Source organism: Trachurus japonicus, chromosome 14 (assembly GCF_045865225.1).
Source record: "Trachurus japonicus isolate A0001 chromosome 14, Traja_1.0".
NCBI classification, from domain to species: domain Eukaryota; kingdom Metazoa; phylum Chordata; class Actinopteri; order Carangiformes; family Carangidae; genus Trachurus; species Trachurus japonicus.
The window spans coordinates 6,295,695-6,323,381 of record NC_140920.1 but is presented as its reverse complement, the minus strand read 5'-3'; the positions used below and the strand labels follow the sequence as shown (position 1 = coordinate 6,323,381).

Genomic DNA, 27,687 nt, shown 5'->3' with positions numbered 1-27,687 from the left:
TCTTCAAAAACAGCAGCTCTTTAATATAAATCAGAATCATGTTTTATATGATGAGAAACTGTGAGAGCAGTAAATGAAAACACAGCACATTTCTGTAAAAGCCACTGTTTATTGACTTGTCTGTTTGCCATCTTGTAGAAAGGGCACAACAATGTAACAACAATGTAATAACTTAAACACTATAATATAAATAACAATGTCCTGGGCATGAATTTGAGGAAATGTATTGATCCGTCAGGTTGGAGAGAGAGGGGAGGACACTCCTTAATTCCCTGATATTTTCTAAAAAATAAACTTCTTTTTTATTTTAAGTACTAGGCAGAGAAAAAGTTGTTTTTCTTAAACTGTCTCCCGACCAATCACAGCTCAATTCAACTGATATTTCTGACGGACGACGACCAAATACTTATGAACATGTTTTCAGTTCCACATGAGACAAATGCACAACAGCTTTAGTAAAACTAGACTGCAGAGCTGATGTTTTACTCTGGTGTCATTTGTGTTGATAAAGGTTCATCACTCATCATCTGCTGCTGCTTTGCATTGAAAATTAAGTGAAACTGAAATTACTTTAATTTGAATCTGACACGGTTTAGTTAAAGTCACACCGCGTGTTTGTTTTGTTTTGGTGTTTCATCTAAACAAGCTGCTCAGTGTGATCACAAACACTGATGCTTTTATTTTGAAAAGTTGCTTGTAAAAGCAGTCTGAGATAAAAACTGTTCTCCTGAGAACCAAAAACAAAACAAAACACTCAAACACTCACACACTGGGGTCTGGTACAGTATGAACGGGAGGATTTGGCACATTTGGATCATCTCACACATCTGGATCTTCTACTAACTTAATCTTATCTTATCTTATCTTAATCTTATCTTAATTTAATGATATTAAAATGTGTGTATGTTGGCAAACTGAGAGGAGTTAATCCTATTTACAGTTTAAAAACATTGAATTTGTCACATTAGTCAAACTAATTTAAAACAGATAGAAATCCAACCAGTGTCGACGTTTCCTCATGAAAAAACATCTGTTGATCTCGTCGGCACGCTCAGGGGGAAACACGTCTGTAAAGTGTTGCAGAGTCTCAGAGATTGATTATTGCCAGGATCAAGGCACTACAGAGCATGTAGGTGTATGTAAATGTGTGTGTGCATGTGTGTGTGTGTGTGTGTGTGTGTGTATGTGTGTATTCCTTAGATGTGGGTCAAACTTCAGTCGACCTCTGTCAGGCCACAGGGTCGTCTGAACTCCTGTCCTCGCTCGTGAATCCACTTGTTTGACACTGAAACAAATAAGAAACAAACAATAAATGTTCAGAAAACAGTTTCAACAACATCTGTAATGAAATCAAATTTAAAAAAAACAATAAAATGAAATAAAACAAAGAAAAATAAAAACTTTAGATGCTCCACGTCGGTTCAGTTGTCATTCAAACTCTTCAGTCTGCTGAGTTTAACATCACAGATCTCTGATCACTCATTTAAAAATAAATATTACAACATCTTCTGTGTTGATGTTTTAGGGGATTATTATTACTATTAGGGGGATTATTAAAGAGATTAACTGTGATGCAATCTGGGACACAGGTAAAGATCCATTTACTTTAGTTACTTTAGTTAGACTCTGAAAACCTTCATAAATAAAACTTAACGACCAGAATGAAACAGAAAACACTGAATAATACAAATCAACATTCTATTTACAGTTTAACATCATACTATAGCTTAAGTGAACAGGTTAATAAACATAAACATAATAATAATAATAATATCATCATCATCTCATTTTACTGAATAAAACTGTCACTGTTCACACATGTAAATGAAAATATTTCACCTGACTGATCATCAGTTCATTAATTTTTACTGTCATCCCAGTATAATAAGACTAATTTATTTCAGCCAGGTTTGTGATTCTGTTCCAATATATTGATCAAATTAAAGTGATCGATCTGAACCGTGACTCACCCCATTTACTTCCTACTAAGACTGGACAGGCTGCGTGTCGGGTCCTGTAGTCCCCCTCTCCGCTGCTGAACAGATTATACCAGAACACCGCCGTCCCCTGTGGACACATGAGAGACACGACACAGTGATGGAAACATCTGGAAACATCTGGAGCTGCAGCGGGAGGAGGAGGAGGAGGAGGAAGAACATGGAGAACCGACACTGGGAGAGAAGAAGAGCTGAAGCAGCTTCAGTAGTTTATCCCAGTATTTACCCTGTGAACCTGGAGCTGAGCTCAACAGCCTTATTGTTCACAAACACTTTTTTCTGAAGCTTGTGCAACAAAATAAACAGAAAGTTGAGTTGGACCATGTGCGACACCACTGTAGCTCTTTTATATTTTAACAGGCTTAAAGCAGAAGTAAGCGATCCGGTCGTTTTGGCTAATGCTGCATTCCAGGCAGGCTTTTGAAACCGTAAGTTACAGCTTCAGGTCACGACTTACGACTTTGTAGCGTTCCAGGCAACCCGCAACTCGTGTTTTTCCGACCTGTTTTACCTATGAAAGTGCCACTCGTAACTTCCGACCCGTGAACTCGTACCAGATCGAACTGGTACGACTTCACAGGTCGGAAAAGTTACGAGTTACGAGTTGCCTTGAACGCACCATAACGTCTTGTCAGCCGACGGAGTTAGCAGCCCCCGCCCTCGTCATGGATCTATTGGTCCTCGTCCCTATGTCACCACATTCACGCGCCGTTCTCTCTCCTCATTGGATAAAAATTGTAGGATACAAGAAAAGTTTTCTCCTCGGCTCAGAGCAGAGCAGAGTGACTGTGTTTCGGTCCAAACACTCTTTGTAAGTGATTGCTGTCGGAAGATATAACTATTTAAGACTTATATTAACACAAAAATATCGCTTACTTCTGCTTTAACATTACTGTAACTCTGTCCACTGAGCTCAACACTGAATAAACTGATTCCTGTATCAGAAGCTGCCTGCACTGCAATGGTCTTTTCTATGGAAGACATAATGACAAAAAGCCCCAAATTAAGCAGAGAAACAAGATCTTCATTCACTTTTCTTTCCTAAAATGTGTCTTGTCACAGTGAAAAATGTAGAGAAACTCACACAAGAGCTCCTCGGTCATTAGATCAGGACTCACTGTCCTGTCTAAAACACGTCTCACTCTGACGCCAATGGTGTGAGATTGATTTTCCCACAGAAGACGCCAGCAGTTTTAAGTAAACTAACTTAAGTAATATTCTCACACACACACTGTTGTCGTTACCTTTCTGGGCCAGATCGCTGCTCCAAAGTCGGGGAACACCGTGGCTCCACCGGCCTCCACATCACTCATCTGAGGAGAAGAAAAAAACAGCTGGTTGGAAACTTTCATTGTGTGTTCACTATGATGTCCAACTGTCCTCGAACTACACGTCTGTTTCTGTGCTTAGAAAAATGCACACATTAGTTTTACATTAACGTACCAAAATACATGTTGCTTTTTTGGATTAAATACCAATGGATGCTAATTAACTGGAAAATGAGATGTAATTTAATATTTTTTCATAATTGTAAAATAAACTTATTTCTGTCTTTATATATACGTATATTCACCTTTGTTGTTTTTTATCTGCTCTACAAGAAAATTTCCCGCAAGTGAGATCAAGAAAAAGTATATTATCTCATCTGTCCTGTGACAGTCTGACAGGAAATGAAATGTACAAAATAATATTTCACACATCAGTGACTTTAAGTTTTTCTGTGCAGTGAGAGAAATCAAGCAAGACTGAAGAAAAAACTTGAGAAGAAAAAGGAAATTGTTCTATTGTCCAATTAAGAGTTCAGATGTTCCGCAAATCCGCATACGATACGAGTTTAAGAAAAAAGTCTCTAAACCATTTTTACTTGGTGTTTTAAACAACATAAAGTCAATGTGTCGTCTTATTTCTGCAGACTTAGCATGTTGAAGATCAATAATCTACCAGAGCACATCCACATCATGCACCGCAGCGAGGACTGAGGTCACGGGAGTTCACCTTCATGCCTCGTTCAGGAACAGTTCTGGTGCAGTTGTGTTTTTGTTAACAGGGGTAAAAAAAATGAAAAATAAAATGAAGAGTGTCTTCTAACTCAGCGTGTTAATGAGAACCGGCCAACAAAACTCTCCACAACATGCACTGGAACTGATCGACAGGTAAAATGTTAGTCTTTAATATTTCACTTCCAAATGATCCATTTTGCCCTTTAAAAAAAAAAAAAACATCAAATTGCCCACTGGTTCATCTCTATGAAAGTCAATCAGTCCAAGTCCAAGATTGAACCAGAGCTTGTGCTTACGCCCAGGCAGCTACAACAACAACAACAACAACAACAACAGGAGGGGGAGGGGGTGGAGCAGGACGGAGCGTAGACCTGAGGCGACTGCCACCCACCGAGCCTTCAAACCACACGGCGACTGGATGCACGTACTTACGTAGTTCAAAAAAGTTGCCACGCGATTTCCAGTGCCTAATCTTTTGAAAGCATCAGGCTCATCTTTCTATAAGATAAAATTCAAGAATAAAGAAGATACGTGATGAAAAAAAAGGCTGCAGACTCGCACACACGTGTACTTACGTAGTTTAGGAACGTGGCAAGTCTATTTCCATCGGCCTTGAGGTTGCTGTCAAAAGGACGCTGCAACAGATGTTTATCGATTAACCCATCACAAAATGACTCTCGCTAGGAGTCGGAGGGATAAACTTAATATTAATAATAATAAAAAAAGATAACACAGTCACTTTGTTAAAGTTGTCAAAACACACACTATTCTATTTACAATGATCCTTTTGTTTTTTTGTATATAAAACTATAGATCATGTGAAAATCAAAGATGGCCGCCAGAGACACAAACACATGCCAGTGAACTCACCCTGGAGAAGTCATAATGTGGTTCATACTGTCCTCCCACGCCGTAGTTTGCAACCTGGTTAATGACAAAGACAATTATACAGTAGATCAAACATTATGATCTGTATTTATGTGTTATTTAATAATATCTGAGAAACTAAATCCTGTTAACATCAGAAAATATGGATTTGTCTTATGAAGGTTGAAACTGTTTTGTACACTGTTTTTGATATGTTTTGTCTTTAATGATAATAATTAGTATGAATATAACTGCCATTATGAAAACTGTTATATGTGACGTTATGATACTTTTATGTGATGTCGTCATCTTATTGTTTTTCTATCATAATCTTTATCAAGTTGCACATTCTTATTTTTTTTAAGTTCCCTGGCTTCCTGAAACTCTGTTGTTTATATTTCTTGTTTTTTTTGTCTTTTAATTGACTTGTTTTAATTGTTTTATCTTACTTATACCCCCTTTATTAATTCTATCTGATTTAATTGCATCATCACATCATCTTACATCTCTCTGTTCCTCCTGTTCTCACTTTTTGTTCCCAGGTTCTCGTATTGCCTGTGCTGTTTGGGTTTTTATGTCTCTATTGTTGGCTTTTTCTTTTCTGCTTTAATGTTAAAGCACTTTTTAAACCTCTGTTTTTCAAGCTGTTATATAAATAAAGAAATTGTTATTATCATGTAGTACAGTGATTCTGTGTTGTTGCATCACCTGCAGTAACTCTGCTGTTTGTACTGTGAGGCCGGTGATGTCCTCTATTCTCTGATTGACTCTTTCAATAACGGGGTCGTCCTCTTCCTCCAACCAGGCACTGAAAATACAGACAATACAATACAATACAATACAATACAATACACACGCACAACTGCAGACATGTAATATACTGTAAATATAGCTGTAATGACTCATGTACGTCACTAGAGGGCGCCCAGGGAACCTCTGCTCATGATGATGAGCTATTACCTCTTTGATACTCTGTAGTTGGCCGTGGTCAGGACACCAGTTTTAGGGTCACGGACGGTTGCTCTGGCAAGCTGAACACACACACACACACACACACACACACTGTTAAAGGGATGATTTCCTCTGTACAGTTTATTTTTTCCTTGTTACTAAGAAACTTCAGCGTCTGATTAATACCATGAGCTCATGGGCAAAACATCTGTCCTCCCTCTCCTTATTGATCTCATTTAGCTTGGGGATAAATATTTATAGTGTTCTAGATGTCAGAGCTTCATGCAGTTGTTATAATAAACCTTGCCAGAGGAAACCTTCACCAAGACAAAGATAAATCCATATTTAAAGTTATAGTTTTAAATGTTCAAGCTGACAGAAATACTTCAACTTTCTTTAACCTTTGTTTCTAACCATTGTCTCTCTTCATTTATTCATTTATTTATTTAAAAAAGTTATTTATCATCTGATCGCTGCATTTCTTCTCACCCTGGGTTTGGCGATCTCTTTAATCTTCTCGATCTCGTCGTGTGACAGGATTTCCAGGTAGCGGACGATGTGAGGACTGTCCCACTCGTCCTCCTGCATCATGGGCTTCAGCAGGAGACGAGGGTTCCTGTTTCCATCGTGGTAGCGACAGAACAAACGGCTGCGTCTCCTTTCATTCTGGGGAAATAAACGGAACAAGCAGAGTTTGATAAATCATGAAGAATATTATACATTTCTAATTTGTATTATTGCAGTTTCTGAGTCAAACCAGTGTCACATGAGGAGAGTTTTGATTTAGAAGAACTGCAGTGTGTTTTTAATTTGACTACCCTCTGCTGGAAAAATGTGATTTCACACCATGATGGGTCGTCAATACTTCAACCAGTTCTTCCTTATTAGTGTGACTGCTGAAGCAGTCACACTATTGTTCTTCTGTTTGGCCATTTTCTTCCGCCTTTTTACGGTCTTCTTCTAGTCCTTCATACTTTGTGCTATTTCAACAATTCATATATCAAAACGTGCAGCTTTTTTTGAACTTTATCGGCATTACTTTTCTCTTTTTAACTATTTATACTTTTTAAAATATTTAACTTTTTCACAAAAAATCTCACATTCATCAAAGTCTCAACCTCTCTTCTTCACAACTCCACTGTAGTGTAGGGGTTAGGGTGGATGTTTGCCAACCCTAAGGTCACTGGTTCAAATCCAAGGGAAGAACTCTTGTTATGTTATGTTGAATTCTGCTCTCCTCCCCCGCCTTCAATTGGTTACAGGTGTTTGTTATCTCCTTGATTACTCGTACCAGTTTGCAGCACATCATCACATTACAATGAATGACAACAGGTTTGAAAGCAGTGTGCTCTCTGTAGCCGAGTGGCAGAGTAAAGGTTTAGTGATCATATGGTCATGGGTTCGATTCCTGCCTCAGTCTTTTCACTTCATTGCTTGACTTTTGATTCCAATTATTCAGCTGTCATTGGACAGTCTTTGATTCCTCATAGTATAAAGCTCATTGTAACTCAGGTTCTCTGTGGCCATATGGTTAGTGCTCAGCCTGAAATTCACAGACATTTTCATTCTAAGTCATTCAAGCTTGACTCTCAAGCTTTCTTGATGTTGACAGTGTGCAGATCATTAACAGACAACAGTCTCTGCAACTGTGTGTGCACCGTGGCCTAGAGGCAGAGTGGAAGTCTAATAACCATGAGGATGTGGGTTCGATTCTGACCTTGGTCAAACATTTGTATGGTGATCACAGCTTGCACTATTTGCTAATTCTGCAACAGCGTTCAGTTGCTGTCAGCAGTCACACCATTTCCATTCTTGGAAATGCTTTTTCTAGTTTAATTATAATTTTCAATAATTAATGATAATAAGAGTTTATAAACCTGTTTCTTTCATGGTGTTTGATCAGACATCTCCAACACAATGACGGGGTGTGTTATGTCTGGGCTGCAGGTTCTTGTATCCTGCTCTTTATATCAAATATACGTTCCTTGATTTAAAAGCTTTGTCTAATGCATTGATGCTTTTTAAACAAACTGTATCTAAATGAATAATTAATTCCCATATCATGGAAATAAACCTGCAGAGGACCAAAGTATCAGGTGCTTGAGGATTTAATTTAGCTGTTAAATGTCTTAATTTAGTCCTGGTCTTCCTGTCTCACCATCTGGAGGCCCTCTCCTCTGCACAGCGCCTCGTACGCCTCTCTCTCTGGGAGGTGGTCTTTGGGCCGGCGGTAGGTTCCCAGCTGGATGGGCTCCTCAGACGATGGCTCGTAGGCCTGGTTCAGCTCGTTCAGCTGCTTGGACAGTAACCGCTCATAGTAGCGCAGGTTTCCTCCTGCCCTCTGGTGGCCGGGCTCTGTCAGTGCAAGAGACTGATGGTTAGTGGAGATAAATCAACTTGAAGAGATGATGAAGAAGTAGAAAAGATTAAAACATCCTGCTCATTAACAGCTTCGTCTCTGAGGGACAGAAACATCTGTTGTATCTTCCATCTTTAATTTATTTCAGCTTTATTACTTCACTTCAAACACTGAATACTTTAATTAAAGACACAAAAACTTTAATTTACACTAAACAGTCACTGAACTCAGTTCTCAATGATGAAAAGTAATCAAGTACAACTGTTAGGCAACTTGTATTTCAGTTGTACTACTTTTAATTTACACTTCTTCTCTTCTCTTCTTCTCAAAGGCAAACGTTTTTTGCTACAGTGTTTATGTTTAACTTTTCACATAAAACAGCTTTTTAGACAGACACTTTTGTAAATGATATAATGACTTCTGTATAAACATATATAGATTGAGATGGATAAATGAAATTGTACTGATACTATAAAAACACTACTACTACTACTACTTCTACTACTGCTGCCGCTGCTGCTGCTGCTGCTAATACTACTACTACTACTACTACTACTAATAATAATAATATAAAGTAAATAAAGTTCCTTTTCACTCCATTAAATTCATTTAACCCATAGTCACTAACAGCGTTTCACACAAAACCAGCTCATTAAATATGATGCAGTAACCGGACAGTTCACGTATTAAGCACTTTTAACAGTCATTTAAGTCTCGACTTTACTTCCTGTATCCTCTGTTTGAGGTTTGTTTTTTCTTTTTTTGTTTCTGAGCTCTATCTGTTTCGACACCTTAATAACAGACACATTCAGTGAGTCTGTTTCTGCTCCATCTGCTCCACCTCCACTCATTTCACTTGACAACTGACGCGTAGATGAGGGCCTGCAGCTGTAACACACGCACACACACACACACGGACTAAAATAACAGTTAGAAACCACTGGCCTCCACCCTGCTGCAGGGAGAGAGGAGGCTGGAGGCTGAAACAGCAACAAGACAACCTACTGGTTATCCCACTGTGGCAGACTGTGGTTGTACTGGTCAGCTAACCAAACCGAACCGAACCAGGGAGGAGCGACTTAACACTGCTACTTAAAAACTAGTTAAATGCAACTTTCTGTTTTAGTTTCTCTTAAGTTGAACCCCGTCACCCTTCTTCTTCTTCTTACCGAATGCCACCAGCCGGCGCGTCAGCTCGATGGCTCGTGGAAGATCTCCCATCTGGTAGACAGAGTAGCTGAGGTAGTCCAAGATGTCTCCCTTGGAAACCACAGCTTCCTCGCCGGCGTCCAGCTGCTTCAGGCTCTGCTGCATCCACAGCACGGCGTGGTAGTAGTCTGCCTCGTTGTAGGCCGTCTTCCCCATGTCGAAGCAGTCGTCCACGGTCAGGAGGGCGTTGGAGTGTAAACCTGCAGCAGGAAGACAGTGATATTAAAACAACTGAACTGACCAGAGATCAGCTGGAGTTTATGTATTTTTCATAAATGTTTAATCACAGGGAAATCATATGAAAACAAACTCTGAAGTCTGCACTGGAGCAGAAACTCATACTGGACTTTAGACCAGTACAGATGTTGATACTTTTTATATATATTTTTAATAAACACAAGCTTAAATAGCTTGCATTTTCATGATTTATCTGAATAATTTTGTTGTTTAAGTAATTGATAAACGAGCAAGGAGTTTCATAACTGAAAAATAATTCAGTGCAGCGTTTTCTAATTACTTAACATCCAGGAGTACAATGGTGCAAATGCTATAACAGCATGTGGATCAGTGACAAATAAGGGTTGTAGTTTTCTATGTCTTGATTTAATTGTCCATACAGACTTTTTACACTCTTCATTTTGGCTGTATTTGTAATATTAGAGGTTCAATCCACTTTTTTATTGCTAAGTGTTTTCTCTCTTCTGGCTTATCAAACACATTTAGATGAATTGTTATTATTGTTATACTTTCCTGTTTAAACACGACCTGAAAATATGTAAAAATCTACATCTTCCTTCACAGATATTGGATCTTTTCTTGTAGGCAGGTTGAGATGTGCAGAGTTTAATGTTGAATGCCAGAGATACAAAAACAAGTCTCGTGCCTCAAAACAAACACAAACATGCATCAGTCTGCACAAGTACACACCCACTCATACCGACTTACATCCACCTTGGGCTGTCGACAGACGCCAGTGGAATATTACTACAGCTCCACCCTAAATGCTTCTTAAGTGACTATTTACAGTTAATTAGTTGTTGTTTTAAAGCCGTGATATGTATTTTCTGACCATAATGAAGTCTGACCATTAGATCTGTTAAACCTCAGTCAGAGTTAAACTCATAATAACCCAACCTTACAAGAAAACATACAAACAGGCTCTATCTGTATTAATATATTCATGTATTACTTTATTATTTTGGTTACCTGGCAGCTTTCCTCTTGAAAAAGTCTCTGAATCCAGTTGGTACGTGTCCTGAAGACGCATCAACGCCTTGGCTGCTCCCGTTTCGTCCTCCTCATCTGGGAAGTACTGTCTGTGTACGGACATGTTGGAGACGAACCCTGGGGACAGAAACAAAAAGAAATGTCAAAGACTGTGGCGAATTAGCGTTAACCACCAACATTTATTTAATGTTCCAACTTATAATTTAACAACTGTGTGAACCAAACTGTTGTAACTTTCAAGCAATTAGTCTTTCAAATTGTCTGTTTTTCTTCTTTTGCGTCAACACTGTAGCTGAAAATATTAAATATTCACTAAGCAACCCCTGATATCTGTTAGAGACAAATATACACAAAGGATGTTAAAGGTATTAGAGGGTGAACTTGTTGTGAAAATGCTAAAACGAATAATATCAAACTAATTTATTTAGACCTTTTATATTCTCCAAGATGAAGTCTTTTGTCTTTTGTTTTTCTTGAAGTGAAAGTTTAGTACATTAAACAATAAAACTTTATATCACCCTTTGTCTTTCTTTTCCTGTCTCACCGTGTCTGAAACAAAACATATCGAGGAAAACAAAAGAAACAAAGGTTGTTGCTGAAATCTTTGATGTGTTCACACTCAGCTTCTGTTCAGTGACTGACTTCATCCTCATGTTTGCTGAATAATAATAATAATATTGGGCTGTAAAGGTGTGTTCTTTATCACCACCTGCAGCAGTTTGTGTCTGTTCACACTTTAGTTTAGTTCGAGAAAGAAAGAAACTTGTTCACTTTTGTTTTTCCAAATAACTATTCCTCTGTTGTTTTTCAGTACAACCTCTTTCAATCTCCATCACCATGAAACCACTGCTGCTCCAAAACTAAATCGACTATTGAACCAGACGTGATTTTTAACACAAAAAATGTTCATCGTCTGCTGAGAGTGTAAAACCAGGTGTAGTTGAGTTATATTGCACAATTTGCACAAAAAACCTTTTTCCTCCACCTGGGTTTTTTACTTGTTTATTCATCAAACTGCTTCAACACTCTCACACACACTCTCCTCAGCAGTGGTAGATGTGTCTGTACCATTTATATTGCAGCCGTGTCCATGGAGATGTCGTAAAACTGTTGTAAAACATGAGCGGTGTTCACAAATACGTGCATGCAAAACCAGAAACTCCAACCCCCAGGGGGCAGATGTGACATTCTCTGGCTGCTGTTTTTTTTTTTTTGGTTTGTTTTATTTTATCTTAACACCTGAACATTCAATATTTGTCAAGTGTGACTGCTCCAAACTCCATCGTCCTTCTTCTTCCTCTTCTTCTTTTTCTCTTTATGTTGCACAAAGAGGTATAAAAATGTAGCTGAAGCAAAATGAGTCGTGACTCGAGGCCACGTCCACAGATTCTACACACTTCATCAGCCTGACACAGACATGGAGCTAAGTCTAAACATGCACACACACACACACACACACACAGACACACACAAAGGGTGAACATGGCCAAAATATGCAGATGAGGAGCAGCTGCAGCTCCAACATGAGTCTGAAATCTCCTCCTCCTCTGTTCACTCAGAGCTGTGGGCGTTCGGCATTTGTGATTTGGCTCTTGAACGCTCCCCGCTCAGGGAGCGAGAGGGGAGCTGCTGAATGCTGCCGTTCACATGTCAATGTTCAGTGTACGAGGTGAGGGGATATTTTAAGGTGGAATGAATGCAGAGTCAACAGGAAGGTTAAAAAAAAACAAAAAAAAACAAAAACGGCCGAGGCAGCAGCAGAAACACTTTTCTGATGCTGGACAACATTTACAGTCCAGTCCAGATGTGTCATTAATTAATGCAGCCAGACAGAACGTGTGATTACATAGACTCACAGATATTTAGGGAGTCAACCTAACGCAGATAAAGCGAGGCCAACAAATAGTTTCTTGGAAGCAGTTTGATCATTAGACAGAGTGTTTTTTTTTTTATCACTAATTACTCCTAGTAAAGCTGAATATATGACTATATGACCATGTATTTTGATTATATTGTGTTTTTCTATTTGTGATTTGTCTGTCATGATGTCTGTGTGTGGCTGTTTTTTATACTGGGATTGCTGAGGGCCTGTCTGCACAACAAATTTACCAGCTGGTATTAATAAAGAAACCTTGACCTTGACCTATAAACAACGTAAATGCTGCTCTGCTCTGGGGCTGACTTTCTCACCGTCGGACGGGTTCTGCAGCACCAGACTCTCCAGCTCCGACCACTCGGTGTTGAGTCTCTTCATCAGCTTGTAGGCGTTGACCGGATGAGCCAGGTATCCCTCTGGGTCCGAGGTGGACACCCGGGTCAGAGCGTCCAGCTTGTTGGCCCAGCTGAGACACAGACAACATCATGTTAAAGCACCTGTTAACACAGAACTATCCATATCCATCTCCACTCTACATAGCAGTTGATTTCACATTGATTTTTGCCTGATGTGCAAATTAACTAACAATGCTTAAGATCTCCTATAGCTAAAAAAAACAGACTAAATGGTTAAAGGATTGTTAATATGAACAAATCACGAAATCACGCATTTTATATTCTGTTACTGAAAGACATCCGTAACATTAATAAATTGTAGCGTAGACATGGAGATGAAATTCCTGAATCCAAAAACGCCTACACAACAAGAGACGAGGAACTGGATTCAAACTGATATCAGCAAAATCATGAGAAACGTGAGACAAACACTGAGAAGTGAAACTAAGTGGTGGAGAAGTTCAAATATTTCAGTACATGTGAAAGTATCAAATATCATTCACACTATACTCAACAATATCACAAGTTTAAGGTTGAGTCCAGTGGTTCTCAAAGGGTCAAAGGTCAAAGGGTTGGTTATCTATTACAGTGTCATTATGCAGAGGTTTGGGCACCTCTGGTCAAAATGTCTGTTAATGTGAACAGTTCAGCAAGTGGAAGATGAAATGATCTCCAAAAGTCATAAAGTTAAACATGAAACACTCTTTTGTAATATTTTAATCAATATCAGTGTATTATTTTTATTTTCCACAATTTTAGAGTTAAAAAGGGAAACAAAGCAGCAGCCTGCAAAAGAATGGGAAACCCAGGAGACTTGAGCGCTCAGATAACTTTGACCAAGGTATCAGACAAGATATTTACTATTTACACACTGTGATAGTTTCCAAAGGAGGGGGGGGGCGGGCGACTAGCTACTAACTATGCAGGGGGCCCAAACCTTTGCTGCAGGACCTTTTCCATTTCTGTCATTTTGAAAATGTATAAAAGAAAAACCATATATATATATATATATATATATATATAGTTTAAAATGTAAAGGAATGTGTCATCTGTAATCTTTTGGAGATTATTTCATCTTCCACTTGCTGAACTGTTCACAATAACAGAAATATTCAACCAAGGTGCCCAAACTGTTGCATGACACCATCCACATCTACTCTGTGGTTTCAGAACAAACCTTTTGACTGCAGCCAACTTGGACTCCTCAGCTTTGATGTAGTCCCTGAGAGACTGGACCAGCTCCTTCTCTGTGTAGATCAGGTCTGTCATTTGGCCTGAAGACAGACAAGAGGACAGAGAGACAGATGCTGAGTCAAGGGCGAAACATCAGAAACTCATGCTTACAACTGTCTATTTATAACTAATTCAAACCGTCTATTTCTGATTCATCGTTTCCTTCACCACTGTTTCTTTTTATCTTGTTTATTTAATCAAAACACACAGAGGGAGTAGCTCCTGCAGCTCTTTGCTTTAAAAACCAATAAAATGCTTTTTTTCTTTTAAATCTCACTCTTCACCTCAGACGGAGACTAAGGTAAAAATAAACCTGTGGGACTTTGATTGTATAGAATTACTCAGCAAACTGCAGAGAGGCGTTCAGCCATGAGCCTCCGGGGAGCGTTTGGGTCGTAGTAAACAATCCCATGCGAACGTGCGGCCACGACTCATTCACAGTGGAGAAGAGCAGAAAGAGAAAACCCTCTCATTAGTTCTGCATTCACAGGGTGCAGCAGCAAACCAGAGTGATTTAAGAGACTGTTTAACTCAGGAGAAGAAGCCCCCAGGGCAAAACGAAGCACAAACAAGACGTCTTTTATTACACAAAATACACACGAGCTCTGAGTGTAACATCAGATAAAACATCAGTCACTTTAAATTGCGTAGAACCACAACCTGCTGCTGCTGCTGCTGCTTCTTACTGTGGCTGCATTTTAATGTAGCTACGGAGAAGACAAAGACAAAATCTGCACTAAGGTGGACAAGCAAGTGAGGTAAGTATGTTTGGTAAATAAAGTCAGTAAAGTACCGTAAGCGAGTAAGTTAAGTAGGTAAAGTGTGTTAGTAAAACAAGTAAAGTAAGTAGTAAGTAAAGTAAGTTTAGTAACGTAAGTAATTAAAGTAAGTTTATGAAGTAATTTTAGTGAAGTGAGTAAGTAAAGTAACTTTGAGTAAGTTAATAGTAATAATCAACCACACCTCTAATCACTGGTCAAGCCTACAAATACACGGTCAACCCCTTCCTTCCTCTGTTTGCCTCGATTTCTCCACCCACCCTCCCTTCTTCCCCTTGTCTAAGCGCCTCACGGCTCCAGCCTCCTCCGGGACCATCCTCACTCTCATCCCTCCATCCTTCCCTCCCTTCCTCCATCCCTCTCTTCTTAACCAACGCATTCCCTTTCAGATCTCCTCCAAGGCACGAATCCCGCTCGGATGAACAACGCCGAGACGGAACCCCCACTCTGAGTCTCCTTCTGCCGGTCTCCGGTTCATCCTCCCAGACGATGCGCGATGACATCAACCTCCCCTCACCTTTACCACTCTGTACAATATCATTCATTCGTGTTCATCATTTCATCCCATTACGTTTTTCTCGATTGCTAAGACACATTTCTCGAAAGCTTCTCTCATTTTCTCTAAACTGTGAACACAAACCCCAATTTTCAAGCTACATTCACAAAACCTCAGACTCTTCTTGCAAAACCAAACTTTCACCTCATAACAGTTCAATCTGTGCCCAAAACTGAACTCTGTTGTCAAATCGTGCCCTGAGTCAATCAAAATTAAAAACACTACTGAGCAGCCACTAAACACTACATAGAAAAATAGAAAACACAATGCTCAGCACATGAAGCTGTAGAAATAAATGTTTATCGTTCACTGTAGGCTAAATGCATGTTGCAAAACAAAAAACCTGTGCATTTACACTGTAGCACTTCTCTCCTTCCCTTTCTTTCACCCTCCTCCTTCCCTCTCCACATCCATTTCACATCCATCCATTTCATCCCTTTTCCTTCCTTCTTATTTTTTCTTCCCAGTTCATCCCTCCCTCCCTCCCTCCCTCCCTCATCCTTTCTTCCTTCACCCTGTCGTCTCTCATCGTCTCTTGCAAAACAAAAAACCTGTGCATTTAGCACTTGTACATAGTACTGTTAAAAAAAAAAAAAAAAAGAAGTACAAAAACCAGAAATCTTGTGCATTTACACGTAGCACTTGTACAGTACAAAGACAAACAGAAATCTTGTGCATTTAGCACTTGTATACAGTAAGCCTATGTAAAAATAAAGTACAAAAGTATAGAAATGAGAAGTGCATAACTCAGCCACAGCGTCATTTACAGTTTTTCTCGATTGCTAAGACACATTTCTCGAAAGCTTCTCTCATTTTCTCTAAACTGTGAACACAAACCCCAATTTTCAAGCTACATTCACAAAACCTCAGACTCTTCTTGCAAAACCAAACTTTCACCTCAAAACAGTTCAATCTGTGCCCAAAACTGAACTGTGTTGTCAAATCGTGCCCCGAGTCAATCAAAATTAAAAACACTACTGAGCAGCCACTAAACACTACATAGAAAAATAGAAAATACAACGCTCAGCACATGAAGCTGTAGAAATAAATGTTTATCGTTCACTGTAGGCTAAATGCATGTTGCAAAACAAAAAAACCTGTGCATTTACACTGTAGCACTTCTCTCCTTCCCTTTCTTTCACCCTCCTCCTTCCCTCTCCACATCCATTTCCCATCCATCCATTTCATCCCTTTTCCTTCCTTCTTATTTTTTCTTCCCAGTTCATCCCTCCCTCCCTCCCTCCCTCATCCTTTCTTCCTTCACCCTGTCGTCTCTCATATTCTCCTCTTGCAAAACAAAAAACCTGTGCATTTAGCACTTGTACATAGTACTGTAAAAAAGAAAAAAGAAAAAAAGAAGTACAAAAACCAGAAATCTTGTGCATTTACACGTAGCACTTGTATAGTACAAAGACAAACAGAAATCTTGTGCATTTAGCACTTGTATGCAGTAAGCCTACGTAAAAATAAAGTACAAAAAAATAGAAATGAGAAGTGCATAACTCAGCCACAGCGTCATTTATCTGTACTGGATCAGGCCACAGGACTTCATCCTGAACTAGCTTACAGTATATGTGCCCTCACATCATTGGACATAAGTGTTATCAATTTTGAGTTGTTGTGTTCAACCGGTGAAACTTGTGCTTTACTTGTGTTTGACTTTTGCCACCTGTGCTCAGCATTTTGCAACACAGGTGCATCACAATGAAAATGTGTTGGTAAGTTGTGTCTAAACAGGTGAAAAGTGCTGATGGTTTTGCCAAAAGAGTGACTGATTCAATCAGTGGGTTCAGGCAACTGAGAATTTGGTTCAGACAACAGGGTTTAGTGTTTTAGCAATTGAGAAAAACTGTAAATCATCTAATGGCACATTGTTGTGGCGTGGTCCTTGCTAGTGAAAGTAAAGTAAGTTTCGTAAGCAAAGACTGTAAAGTAAGTTAAGTAGGTAAGTTAAGTAAGTAAAGTAACTGAAGTCATTTTAAAGTAAAGTAGGTAATTAAAGTACATTTAGTGAGTGAAATAAGTTAGTAAAGTGATTTAAGTAATTTTTGTAAGTAAAGTAAGTAATTAAAGTAAGTTTAGTAAGTAAAGTACCGGTAAGTGCGTAAAGTAAGTTTACCGGTACTAAGTAAAGTAGTGAGTAAAGTAAGTAAAGTAAGAATTGCAAATAAAGCAAATTGAGTATGTAAGTAATGTAAATACGTAAGTTATAAGCATGTAATGTCAATAAACTAATTAAGTATATATCCATCAATCTCACTATACTATACTATGCTGTACTACTGGGTTTTGTATAATAAGGGCCCTGTCTAATGTGTGGTGGTTAATCCTGTGAGAGTTTCTATTGTTTTGAGCAGAAACATTTACTTAGAGTTCATCGAGGAGAATGTAGAAGAACATTATGTTGATTTACGTCACAGTGTACATTCCCAAAGGTCAGACAGTCATAACACACAGAGCTGCAGGATCTCTTTGACTCTTGTTCTCTCTCACTTATTATGTCTATTAGATTTTTTTTTTAAAGCAGAGAAACAGTTTAGTGGGATTTCCAGGCTCTTTGATTTTGTTTTGATTTCATACTGCATTTAAGTGCTGAGCACAAAACTGAACCATTTCTGCACAGATGTGAAAAAAAGAATCAGTAAACCACAGTTATGTCTCTAAAAAAAGTGATTCAGGCCACTGTGAAATAAACTTGGACTGTCCACATCCTCCATTTAAGACTTTTTTATGACAAATAAAATAAGAGTACATTCCTGAGCTACAATGGTTTCAGACTATACAAAGTTATTTCCACAGAATGATGGTAATAATAACAGCTGCACTTATATGATTAAATGTGCACTGGAGACGTCTGATTATTCAGCACAATCACTGTCGATTGCACCGTCAATTCAATATGCATTACAACAGCAAAACATGTGAGTAAATTAAGTAAAGAAGGGATGCAAACTCAAGAATGAAACTCTAATTTTGCAAATTTTAACTAAACAAAAATAATTGTTTATACACTGACCTATGGAGGTGAAGATCTCGGCCCGTGTGGTCCAGCAGCAGCAGAGCAGAACCCAGGAGATGAAAAACACCGACTTCCTCATTCTGTCTGATTCAATAACCTGCGAAAAGAAACTTCATCAGATCACATGTTGCATAATCTGAGTTAATTATAACGTCTTAAAACTCCTGTGGAGCTGAACAGCCTGTTCTTCTTCACCACTGTTAAACACATGGAGAGATTTTTTACTTGAACTGCGTTTTTTTTTTATTATCACTTAGTGACCGACACATAAAAATAAACTTGCAGTTTGTTTTACCCTGAGTCAACAGTTTGTGCGATGATGCCGTGTTTCCGTGTTTCCGTACGACATCGTAATGATGGTCGAAACAATGTTCAGAGTTTCCAGTGTGTTTCCTATTAATGAGTCACCACTCACTGGTGCATGCTGGGAGGCCGAGGTCGTCTTGGCCTGTCTCATTGTGCCCAGTTCTCATAATGAAACAATTAAAAAAAGGACACAGTGGGGAAAAAAGTTATATATATAAATGTTCATGAGTGGCATATGAGCAGATTATTATATTATAAAAATCACAAAGCTTATGAAAACATCTGGTTCATGTGAGGTCAGCTCACAGTTTTATTTTTCCATGTCCTGCTCTGCAGCTCGACGTGGTCTCCAGATACTGACTAAAACATGTTCGTGACTAATAATGGAATTAAATAAATAAAGCTCCAGTGAAACAGTATCACACACCACAGCTGCAAATGACTACTCTAACTCTCAAGTATTAATTCAACCTTTATTTCAACTCTACACTGAGGTAGAGACTCTTTTATTATGTAGCTAAGGAAAAGAGAAGGAAACACAAACCCAAACAAAATCTAAAAGACTCACAGTAGAATTAAAAGCTTCGCCATAATTGCAATATTATTATGGGGGTGCAGCTAAAAATAGAAACATCTGAAAGAAAAGTTTTGGAACATATTCACGCAGGTGTGTAAACTCCATATTTCTATACTTTTATGATGGTGTTCGTTCGCTCTCACTCACGTCCTTCTTTTCAAATGAGTAACACTGTTATTTTATATCTGGGGCACGAGGAACATGAGCTGTGTGAACTCTTTGAGGCAACAACGGAGCCGAAGCTGAAAACACAAGAACACAATGATGTATCGTCTGGCACCGGCTCCTCGTCCGCCGTCCAGCACTGAGGCTGCAGCTTTTGTTTGTCAGAGTGAACGCTGCTGCTCCACTTTCTCCTCCTGGGGGTTTTTGTCGTCTTTCTTCTGCTTCACCACATCACTGCACACATACTGCACGTACACATACACGTGCACACACAGCAACGTGCACAAGCATACTTCTGTCTGCAGGGGGAAAAAAAAAAGTGGCACCTTGGATTTTTTTGTTTCTGTCTGGTGTAGAAATGATTTCACATCCATGGCTGACAAAATAAAAGTCGCCCTTGTGTTTCTGCTGCTGATGCCAAAATCGCTTTGTGAGATTGTTAAAAGACTTAATCTGAGCCCGAGGAGGTTGAGACGGCGACATAATGTCAGAGAGGAAGTGAGTCACTGAATCGCAGAGAAAAATGAATCCAGGAGAAAACATCAAGTGAACGCGCTTCAGGGGGGAAAGAGGACGGTGCAGTGCCAACGACATCAGAGTCCAGCGGATCGTCTGTCAGACAAACATGGAGGAAAAGACAGTTTCATTTATCCGAGACAATATTTGGACTCATCGACGAAGGGCTGTAAACGACCTGAAAGCATTCAGCAAGTCACTGTGAAGTCTCTCCAGAGAGAATCAGTCGCATCAGAAAAGATTGAACTGCAGACTGCTTTTATTTAGTAGAGTTCAAGTGTCTCTAAAATCTATCAACAAACATCTAAAAGCTTTCGAGGTTTTTATAAAGATCAAGTTCTGTGTATGATGTTTGTTTTTTTTTGAAAGGAGGAATAAACCCACTTCTGGTGCTTGTGACAAAGTTGGATGCGCATTAAACCTCAGAAACAGCAACATGTCTGTTGAGTAAATACCTGCTCAGAAGCCACACACTGTAAAATGTCATTTTGATCCTTACTTAAAGCAGAAGTAAGTGATATATTTGTGTTAATATAAGTCTTAAATAGTTATATCTTCCGACAGCAATCACTTACATAGAGTGTTTGGTCTGAAACACGGGTCTGTCAGTCACTCTGCTCTGCTCTGAGCCGAAGAGAAAACATTTATCGTATCCTACAGTTTTTATCCAATGAGGAGAGAGAACGGCATGCAGGGCTGTGTGTGCAGCCAAGGAACGCCGTGAATGTGGTGACGTAGCGACGAGGACTGTTATGGTGCGTTCAGGGAAACTCGTATTTTTCCGACCGTGAAGTGGTACCAGTTCGATCTGGTACGAGTTCACCGGTCGGAAGTTACGAGTGGCCGTTATAGTGACTTTCACCGGTAAAACAGGTCGGAAAAACACGAGTGGGTTGCCTGGAACGCTACAAAGTCGTAAGTTGTGACTTGAAGCTGTAATTTACGATTTCAAAAGCCTGCCTGGAACGCAGCATTAGCGAAAACGACCGGACCACTTACTTCTGCTTTAAAATAAAGAGTGATCTTAACAGATGTCTGCTTTATTTGTTGACTCTCCTATAGCTTACACTTAAGGCCCACATACTCGTGCATACTTGAGTCCGCGGAAGTCCGCACGTACTCGAGGCAGACTCAGTGCGGAGTCAGACCCAAAGTGGACGTCCGCCAGACCCATCTACGCAAAGCTCAATTTTTACGACCGCGCAGACTCAGCATACGTGTACTCGGTGTCACACAATAGACTGCTCGGCGGGAAATCTTCACATCGACCTGTTTTAAATGTGACACCGTAAGCTCGACTATGAAACCTCAAATGTCTGCGGACTGTGTGTGCGTAGTCCGCGCTGCTCACAGTACGCCCGAGTACGTCAGGGCCCTTTAGTTAGTACAACTTTCTGGTGAGAAAAGTAATAAAATTCATCAGGCTAATGTAACCTTTATTGAAAAGTATGAGTGAGGATGAACCATCCTCAAAGAAAAGTGGCCATACTGCGCCTTCAAAGCTGGTTGCCAACATGGATCTATGGTTGCCACCTGCCAAAAAAACTGAAAAAATAAGAATAAGAAGGAGAAGGAGTAGAAGAACCATCCTTTGGAGAAACTTAACATAAACCAAGTTTCACTCAGCAGCATTTGACAAGTGCAGTTCCCCTTGAAGGTGTGCTTTGGACAAGTTATGTGAAGGTAAGTTGCAGCAAAATGTTAAACTTAACTGGCTATCTATTTAATAAACTTAGCCTTATGTCATTTGTTGTTTCAACACCTGTTTGTGAGAGTTTGTAGTTAGCGTTATGTCTTCAATTCAGCCAAGGAATGGAGTCTCTACTAACGCCAACAACATTAGTTAGCCATCCACTGCTATGACATGAAATGTTTCAACACAGTTCATGTCAGCTTAAACAACTTGATCTACTTTTCTTGGAAATTTTGAGGCAATTGGTTTCCTAAGTTTTAAAAAAAAAAATAAAGTCACCAAATAACATTTTACAGTGCAGGTGCTGCTGGATATTTATGGTTAAGTAGTTAATGAATGACATTTATCACTGGCGTCTGACGAACTGACTCCTCTGTATCTTTGACTTTTCTCACATTTCAGCTCTAGCATTTTAAATAAACAGTTATTTCTGCTGCTGCACTTTAAACACATGAGGTGTGAGAATAAAAGGCCACACGACACAACTGGACTAAAAACTCAAAAGACCAAAATGTTTTTTGCAGTGACTTTTTCTGGCACATCTCATCTCTCCTCCACAGAGCTACAGAGCTACAGAGCTGTCCTGACTTGTTGGCAGCTGTCAGCAGGTGTGACGGGTCAAGCAGCACACTCACATACTCCACAGGTGTAGAAATAAAGGGCACGACTACTACATGAAATTTGAATATATTAAAAGTGTCAATCTGAGATGCCTGCTGGGTAATATCCTTACAAATTACTCTGAATTAAACACAAGAAAATTATATATTCAACATGAAGGTTAATGAAAGAGCAGTTTGTGTGTGATGTAAAAAAAAAAGAAGGAAAAAAAAGGAGAAAATGTCCAGCTGTCATCTGAGTGCAATTGGAGCCATTTCCTGTTATGGAGAAATCAGTCCATTTCATCAGAAAACACTGCAGGACAAAGACGCCACAGATTTTTCACCTCAGTGCTACACAGAGAAATCCTTCCCTCTCATGTGAGAACTTCGACTCCTCGCTGACAAAAAGCTTCATAAATCACCGTCAGCTCCTTTTCTCTGGGAGACAGATGAGACACATCGATAACACTTCTATTTCAGCCCTGCACTATACAAATGACAGGACCACGGCTCTCTTCCTTCCTTGTAATTTACAGGCTGACCTGAGCGATCGCTCACCGGCTGGCTGGCTCGGCCCAGACACAGTCCTGCTTGTTGTTGCAGGCTCTAACACCCTGTCACATTCCTGGACAGAGGCCGGTCACATTTACTCCCCAGGTCTTGACCCTTTCGTGGCGTTTCTGTGGGGAACTGTGGGTGAACGGCATCGAGGAGGCGAGAAGACGGCAGGATGTGATGTGATGTGATGATCTCCTCAAATGAGGAAAAATCAAACATGGCCTCCGCTCTGTTCTCACTACTGGCTCCGATGATGATGCTTTTACAGAGAACATGTAATTGTGTAGAAGATTTAGTTGTTTCTTTATTGGGTTATAATGACTACAGTACAGTGCAGTTTCTTCTGAAGCGAAATATGGAACTCGTTTCCAACGAACGCTTCGAAGCCACACCTCACCTCCATGTAACCAAAACAGTCATCTGAGAAAAATCCAAGAGAAAGCGATAAGACACCAGAGAAACAAGAGAGAGTCTGGCAGAACTGTCAGGATCCAAAGTCTGTGATGGAGCAGGAAGTTTAATCTGGAGGAGTCCAACTGGAGTTTATTAAAGTTTATGATGTTTATTAAAACACATCCCCCTCCTTTATTTCTCGAAGCTGTTTTGAAAAATATTTTTTATGCAAAGGAGATCAAAGCCAAGAAGCAAGAAGTGCTGATACTTATTTTAGAAGAAAAGCAAGTACAGTCATCGTCTTTTTTTTTTATCTTAATGCCTTCAGTATTTTCTAGAAATTAGTTTCATAAACAAGTTGTCTCAAGGGAAACCAGGAACTAAAAAGGGAAACAATGAGGAAAAAGACTGATCTGCAGCCTGTGTCTCTTACTTCACTGGAAAAATTAAACAGTTAACCAGATAAAGAGTCACCCAGAAGTGATTCCCAGAACAAAATATGGAGCCATTTAACTCCCACAGCTGACGAAGCCAGACTTCCAGACGTGCAGGTGCAGGAAACCAGTCTTGCTTTGGTTGGTTTGTATCACAGCAGCCGTTTACAACGACGTCTCTACGTTACATTTTTGGCAGCGAAGAGCAAATTCCAGTGGAAGGAGGAAGACAGAGGGTTTCTACACACCACAAAAGTGTAGAGCTCATAATTTAGAGGAGATGCCATCCGCTTTGCATAATGACAGCTGCAGTGGTGGGTGAACTCTGTGAGAAAAGCAACAGATGATAATGACTGATAAACTCCATTGATTACTGGGCTGAAGCCCTGTGAATCAAACATCTATGGTTTCTGCAGGACTGAGGCTGCAACAGTCGACTATCATCATTTATTTCATAATTTCTGTGTTTTTCAAGCAAAAACACTCAAAAGATTGTTTGATTACAGGCTCTGTAATGTAAGAATTTGTTGTTTTCATTGGTCTTAAATTACAGCTCGATAATTAAACATCGTTTGTCTTCCCTTTTTGCTGTCATGCATGGATTTACTCAGAAATAATGATTACATCTGAGTGTTTGTCAAGTTAAGTCGGGTCGTCTTAACATAATCCTGCAGAGCAGATGAGGTCAGACTCACAAACTCAGTCCTGAAGCCTCCTGCTTTCTATCACGGCTCTTTACGACGTCTCTACGTTACATTTTGGCAGCAAAGAGCGCATTCCAGTATTTTGGTATCGTACAAAAGAGGCTATCTCCAGCCCTGCTGATAAAGAGTGGGAGCTGTACACCAGAAAAAACTGCAGTGTTCATAATTCAGATTAGGTGCCAGCTGCTTGCACGCCGACGGCTGCAGCGGTGAACTCGGTGAGATAAGCAACACGTGGTTGATGCTGAACAGGTATTTTTCCCGGTGATGTTAATCAGTGGGCACAATGGACGCGTTCCTATCCATACAGAGCCATGGAGAAAAAATACAGCCTCAGGCAGCGATGCTATAACACAACGCATATGCACAGAGTGAGACATGCATGTTACATAATCTGCCACATACAATACGAGCATGTACAGTATCCACAGGCTGAGAACATGTTCAGACAGTCACCGCCCGTCAGAGCGTTGAATCTCCTCCGGCGACGAAAACTGTTCAAGTCAAACCTCGAAACTCTGTAGTTTAATCTGTAGGACAACACCAAGTCCTCGTTCTTGGCTGATTAACTATTATTAGATTTAAGTGATAACAAAATCTGTTGCAGTCGATGTCTCAAGGATCCGAGGCATCGCCAACAGGGTTGTGAAAGTTTGATTGATGATTTGATAAGACAACACAGGTTCCCCGGAGGAGCACACTCAACTCTCTGCTGCTCTCAGATGCTTTGACTTTCACTTCCACTAAACTTCTTGTAACCCTTTAACGGCCCCGTGCAGCGCCGCGTCCCTGAGAGACAGAGGAAGTGATCATGTCCGACATCATGGTTCATCTGACCCGGTGCAGTGTGATATATCAGGAAGGAAGGGCAGCGTTGTAAATCTGAGTGTTTGGCAAAAAATTTAAGAAAAAGGAGAAGAGGAAGAAAAAAAAAGAAAAAAAGTCCTTCCAAGAATCTGTCGACCACATGTGTTGGGAGTAAGAGACTAAAAATCAGTTTCAGATGCAACGAGCGAATGAAAAATGTTTTGAAGCCGCGTGATTGGGAAAAACAGGTCATACTCATTAATCAATATCAATATCAGAAGATAAAACCAACGCTTAGATGGTGCTTGAGGGTGACACCACCACTGATCTGTGACCAAACCGTCACAGTCTTTGTTTACAGTCACACACACACACACACACACACACACACACACACACACACACACACACACACACACACACACACACACACACACACACACACACACACACACACACACACACACACACACACACCATCCATTAAAACCTCTGGTATGTAAACACCGAAGACTTGTATAAATAAAGCTCCATAAAACAAGACACGCATGTTTTAACTAATATGAATTCCTGGGGGCACTTAGACTGATTCAATATTTTGAGAGAAGAGGCACTAAAGACACTAAAATGTCGTAAAGTTTTTTATGTTATTTACATACTGAACGTATATTTTGCCTATATTTACTTCACCTTTTACAGTGATGTAGGACGTTATAGAAACTAAGAAACAAATACAGGTAAAACTGCTCTGAATCTGAAGTTGGACTATTCGAAAGAAATATGATCACAATATATCACCTCACAATTAATCATATCAGCACCGGCCCACAGGGATATGTTATTATCATATTACCAGATTCTTTACAATACACAGCCCTGAACTATTGTGTGTTGCGTTACATCTGTACAATCGCTGCTATTGAGCTACACAGACATTTCTGCAGGGCATAGATGCCCTTAATAGACAAAGTTATAATGTCTTTTACTATAGAGGTTTGTTTGTGGGGTTTTTTTAACCTTCAAACGAACCTCTAACCTCTGTGAACTCACTCAGATCCAAGTGTCAGTTCGAGAGCAGAGATGTTAGGCTTCAGTAAATTGGGCATTGGGACATAAGAAGATGTTACTGTTGTTTTTCCATTTATTTATGACAGTTTATTGACTGATTAATTGATTGAATTGAGAGAAATTGATTAGCAACTATCATAACTAATCATTTTAAGGTCTTTTTCGAGCAAAACATGCATCATTTCTTGGTTCCAGGTTCTATAAAGTGAGAATTTGCTGCTTTTATTGATCACACATCATAATAAATCAATAATAAACCAATAGTTTTTCTTCTGTCTTTGCAGAACTGACAGAAAATATTGATTAAATCGTTGTGTTTGGGTACAATCGATTAAGAAAATGATTAGCAACTATCATAACTAATCCTTTTTTAGGCCTTTGTCAAGCAAAACATGCAAAAAACACTTGTTGGTTACAGGTTCTTGCTGCTTTTATTGCTCATAAATCAATAATAAAACAATAGTTTTGCTTCTCTTTTTTGCAGAACTGACTCAGAAAACGGTTGTGTTGTCCTAAAATCGGGTCAAAGCCCGATCCTTGTCTTCACTGACCCGGGATCAGCTCATCACCCACGCGCCGGTGACGTCAGCCCGGGACAGTTGTTTCTAGAAATCCTGACACTTCGGCTCTTTGAGTGCGTGCACGAGAGCTACATGCTGCACGCGCTGAGATTTTATATTTATACTGTGTATAAAATGCAAACAAGATGAGGTCATTGTTGAGTTTAAATCAACAACCTCAGCCTTTTGAGACACACGGACACTAAGTTTGTCCAAACTTTTTCCGCAAACTTTCTCCCCCGAGTCGCTGTGAAACATGTAACCGGACCAACTCAGCCTTTCTCTGGTTACACCGAGAAGGAATAACAGCGGTGATAATAAACACAGACCCCGGTGGTATGTGTCCGTCAGTTGTTCTCTGGACCTTCCCGGTGCCCTCGAAGAACCGGATAAAAAAAATAAAACAAAAAAACGAACCTGTCGAAGCCGGTTATTATTATTGATCATCTCAGCATGTTCGAGAGGAGGCAGGCGAGCCCAGCGTCTCACTCTCAGCCCCATCCACTAGACATAAACACGAGATTTTCTCTGCTCGTTAAACCAAAGTATTTCACGTTTTCTTACCGTTATCGTCTCGGTTTTCCACAGAGGGACGTCTCTCCTCGGTCTACGGACCCTGGTGTGTGTCGGTACCCCCCGGTAGTGAGCAGGACTGAGGGGTTTCGGTCGCTGCCACGTACAGAACCTCCTGCGGGGCTGCGGCCGTAGCGACCGGAGCGGACGCGCACCGACATTCCTCATTCACTTTCAACTGCGGTGCCTTCAGGTGCCACCCTGTGAGCTCGGACTTTTGAAACGCGAACAGGGCAAAGCTGTTATTCTTGAACAAAAACAGG

General features: G+C 39.9%; 1 protein-coding gene across 3 annotated transcripts; it reads right to left on the bottom strand.

The window, feature by feature from the left end:
- Positions 1 to 445: 445 nt before the first annotated feature.
- Positions 446 to 27,549, bottom strand: p4ha2 (procollagen-proline, 2-oxoglutarate 4-dioxygenase (proline 4-hydroxylase), alpha polypeptide 2). Of its 3 annotated transcripts, XM_085797212.1 has the most exons (16): positions 27,416 to 27,549; positions 18,466 to 18,565; positions 14,059 to 14,155; positions 12,801 to 12,952; positions 10,590 to 10,727; positions 9,344 to 9,583; positions 7,974 to 8,170; positions 6,305 to 6,481; positions 5,825 to 5,895; positions 5,573 to 5,672; positions 4,868 to 4,921; positions 4,573 to 4,632; positions 4,430 to 4,495; positions 3,242 to 3,310; positions 1,971 to 2,067; positions 446 to 1,285 (listed from the first exon to the last, which is right to left on the bottom strand). In XM_085797212.1, exons 2-16 carry the CDS (start codon positions 18,545 to 18,547, stop codon positions 1,215 to 1,217), a joined length of 1,671 nt encoding a protein of 556 aa, XP_085653338.1. In that variant the 5' UTR covers positions 18,548 to 18,565; positions 27,416 to 27,549; the 3' UTR covers positions 446 to 1,214. The 3 variants fall into 3 exon arrangements, with proteins under 3 accessions (XP_085653338.1, XP_085653341.1, XP_085653340.1); XM_085797215.1 differs by lacking the exon at positions 4,430 to 4,495; XM_085797214.1 differs by lacking the exon at positions 4,573 to 4,632.
- Between the last annotated feature and the right edge of the window lie 138 nt (positions 27,550 to 27,687).

Excerpts from the sequence above, each read along its gene's own strand:
- p4ha2 (XM_085797212.1), bottom strand. The coding sequence starts at position 18,547 with ATGAGGAAGTCGGTGTTTTTCATCTCCTGGGTTCTGCTCTGCTGCTGC. Across the intron at positions 8,171-9,343 it reads GCGCCGGCTGGTGGCATTCG|AGCCCGGCCACCAGAGGGCA; the intron begins GTAAGAAGAAGA and ends TTGCACTGACAG. Across the intron at positions 4,922-5,572 it reads AAACAGCAGAGTTACTGCAG|GTTGCAAACTACGGCGTGGG; the intron begins GTGATGCAACAA and ends GTCATTAACCAG.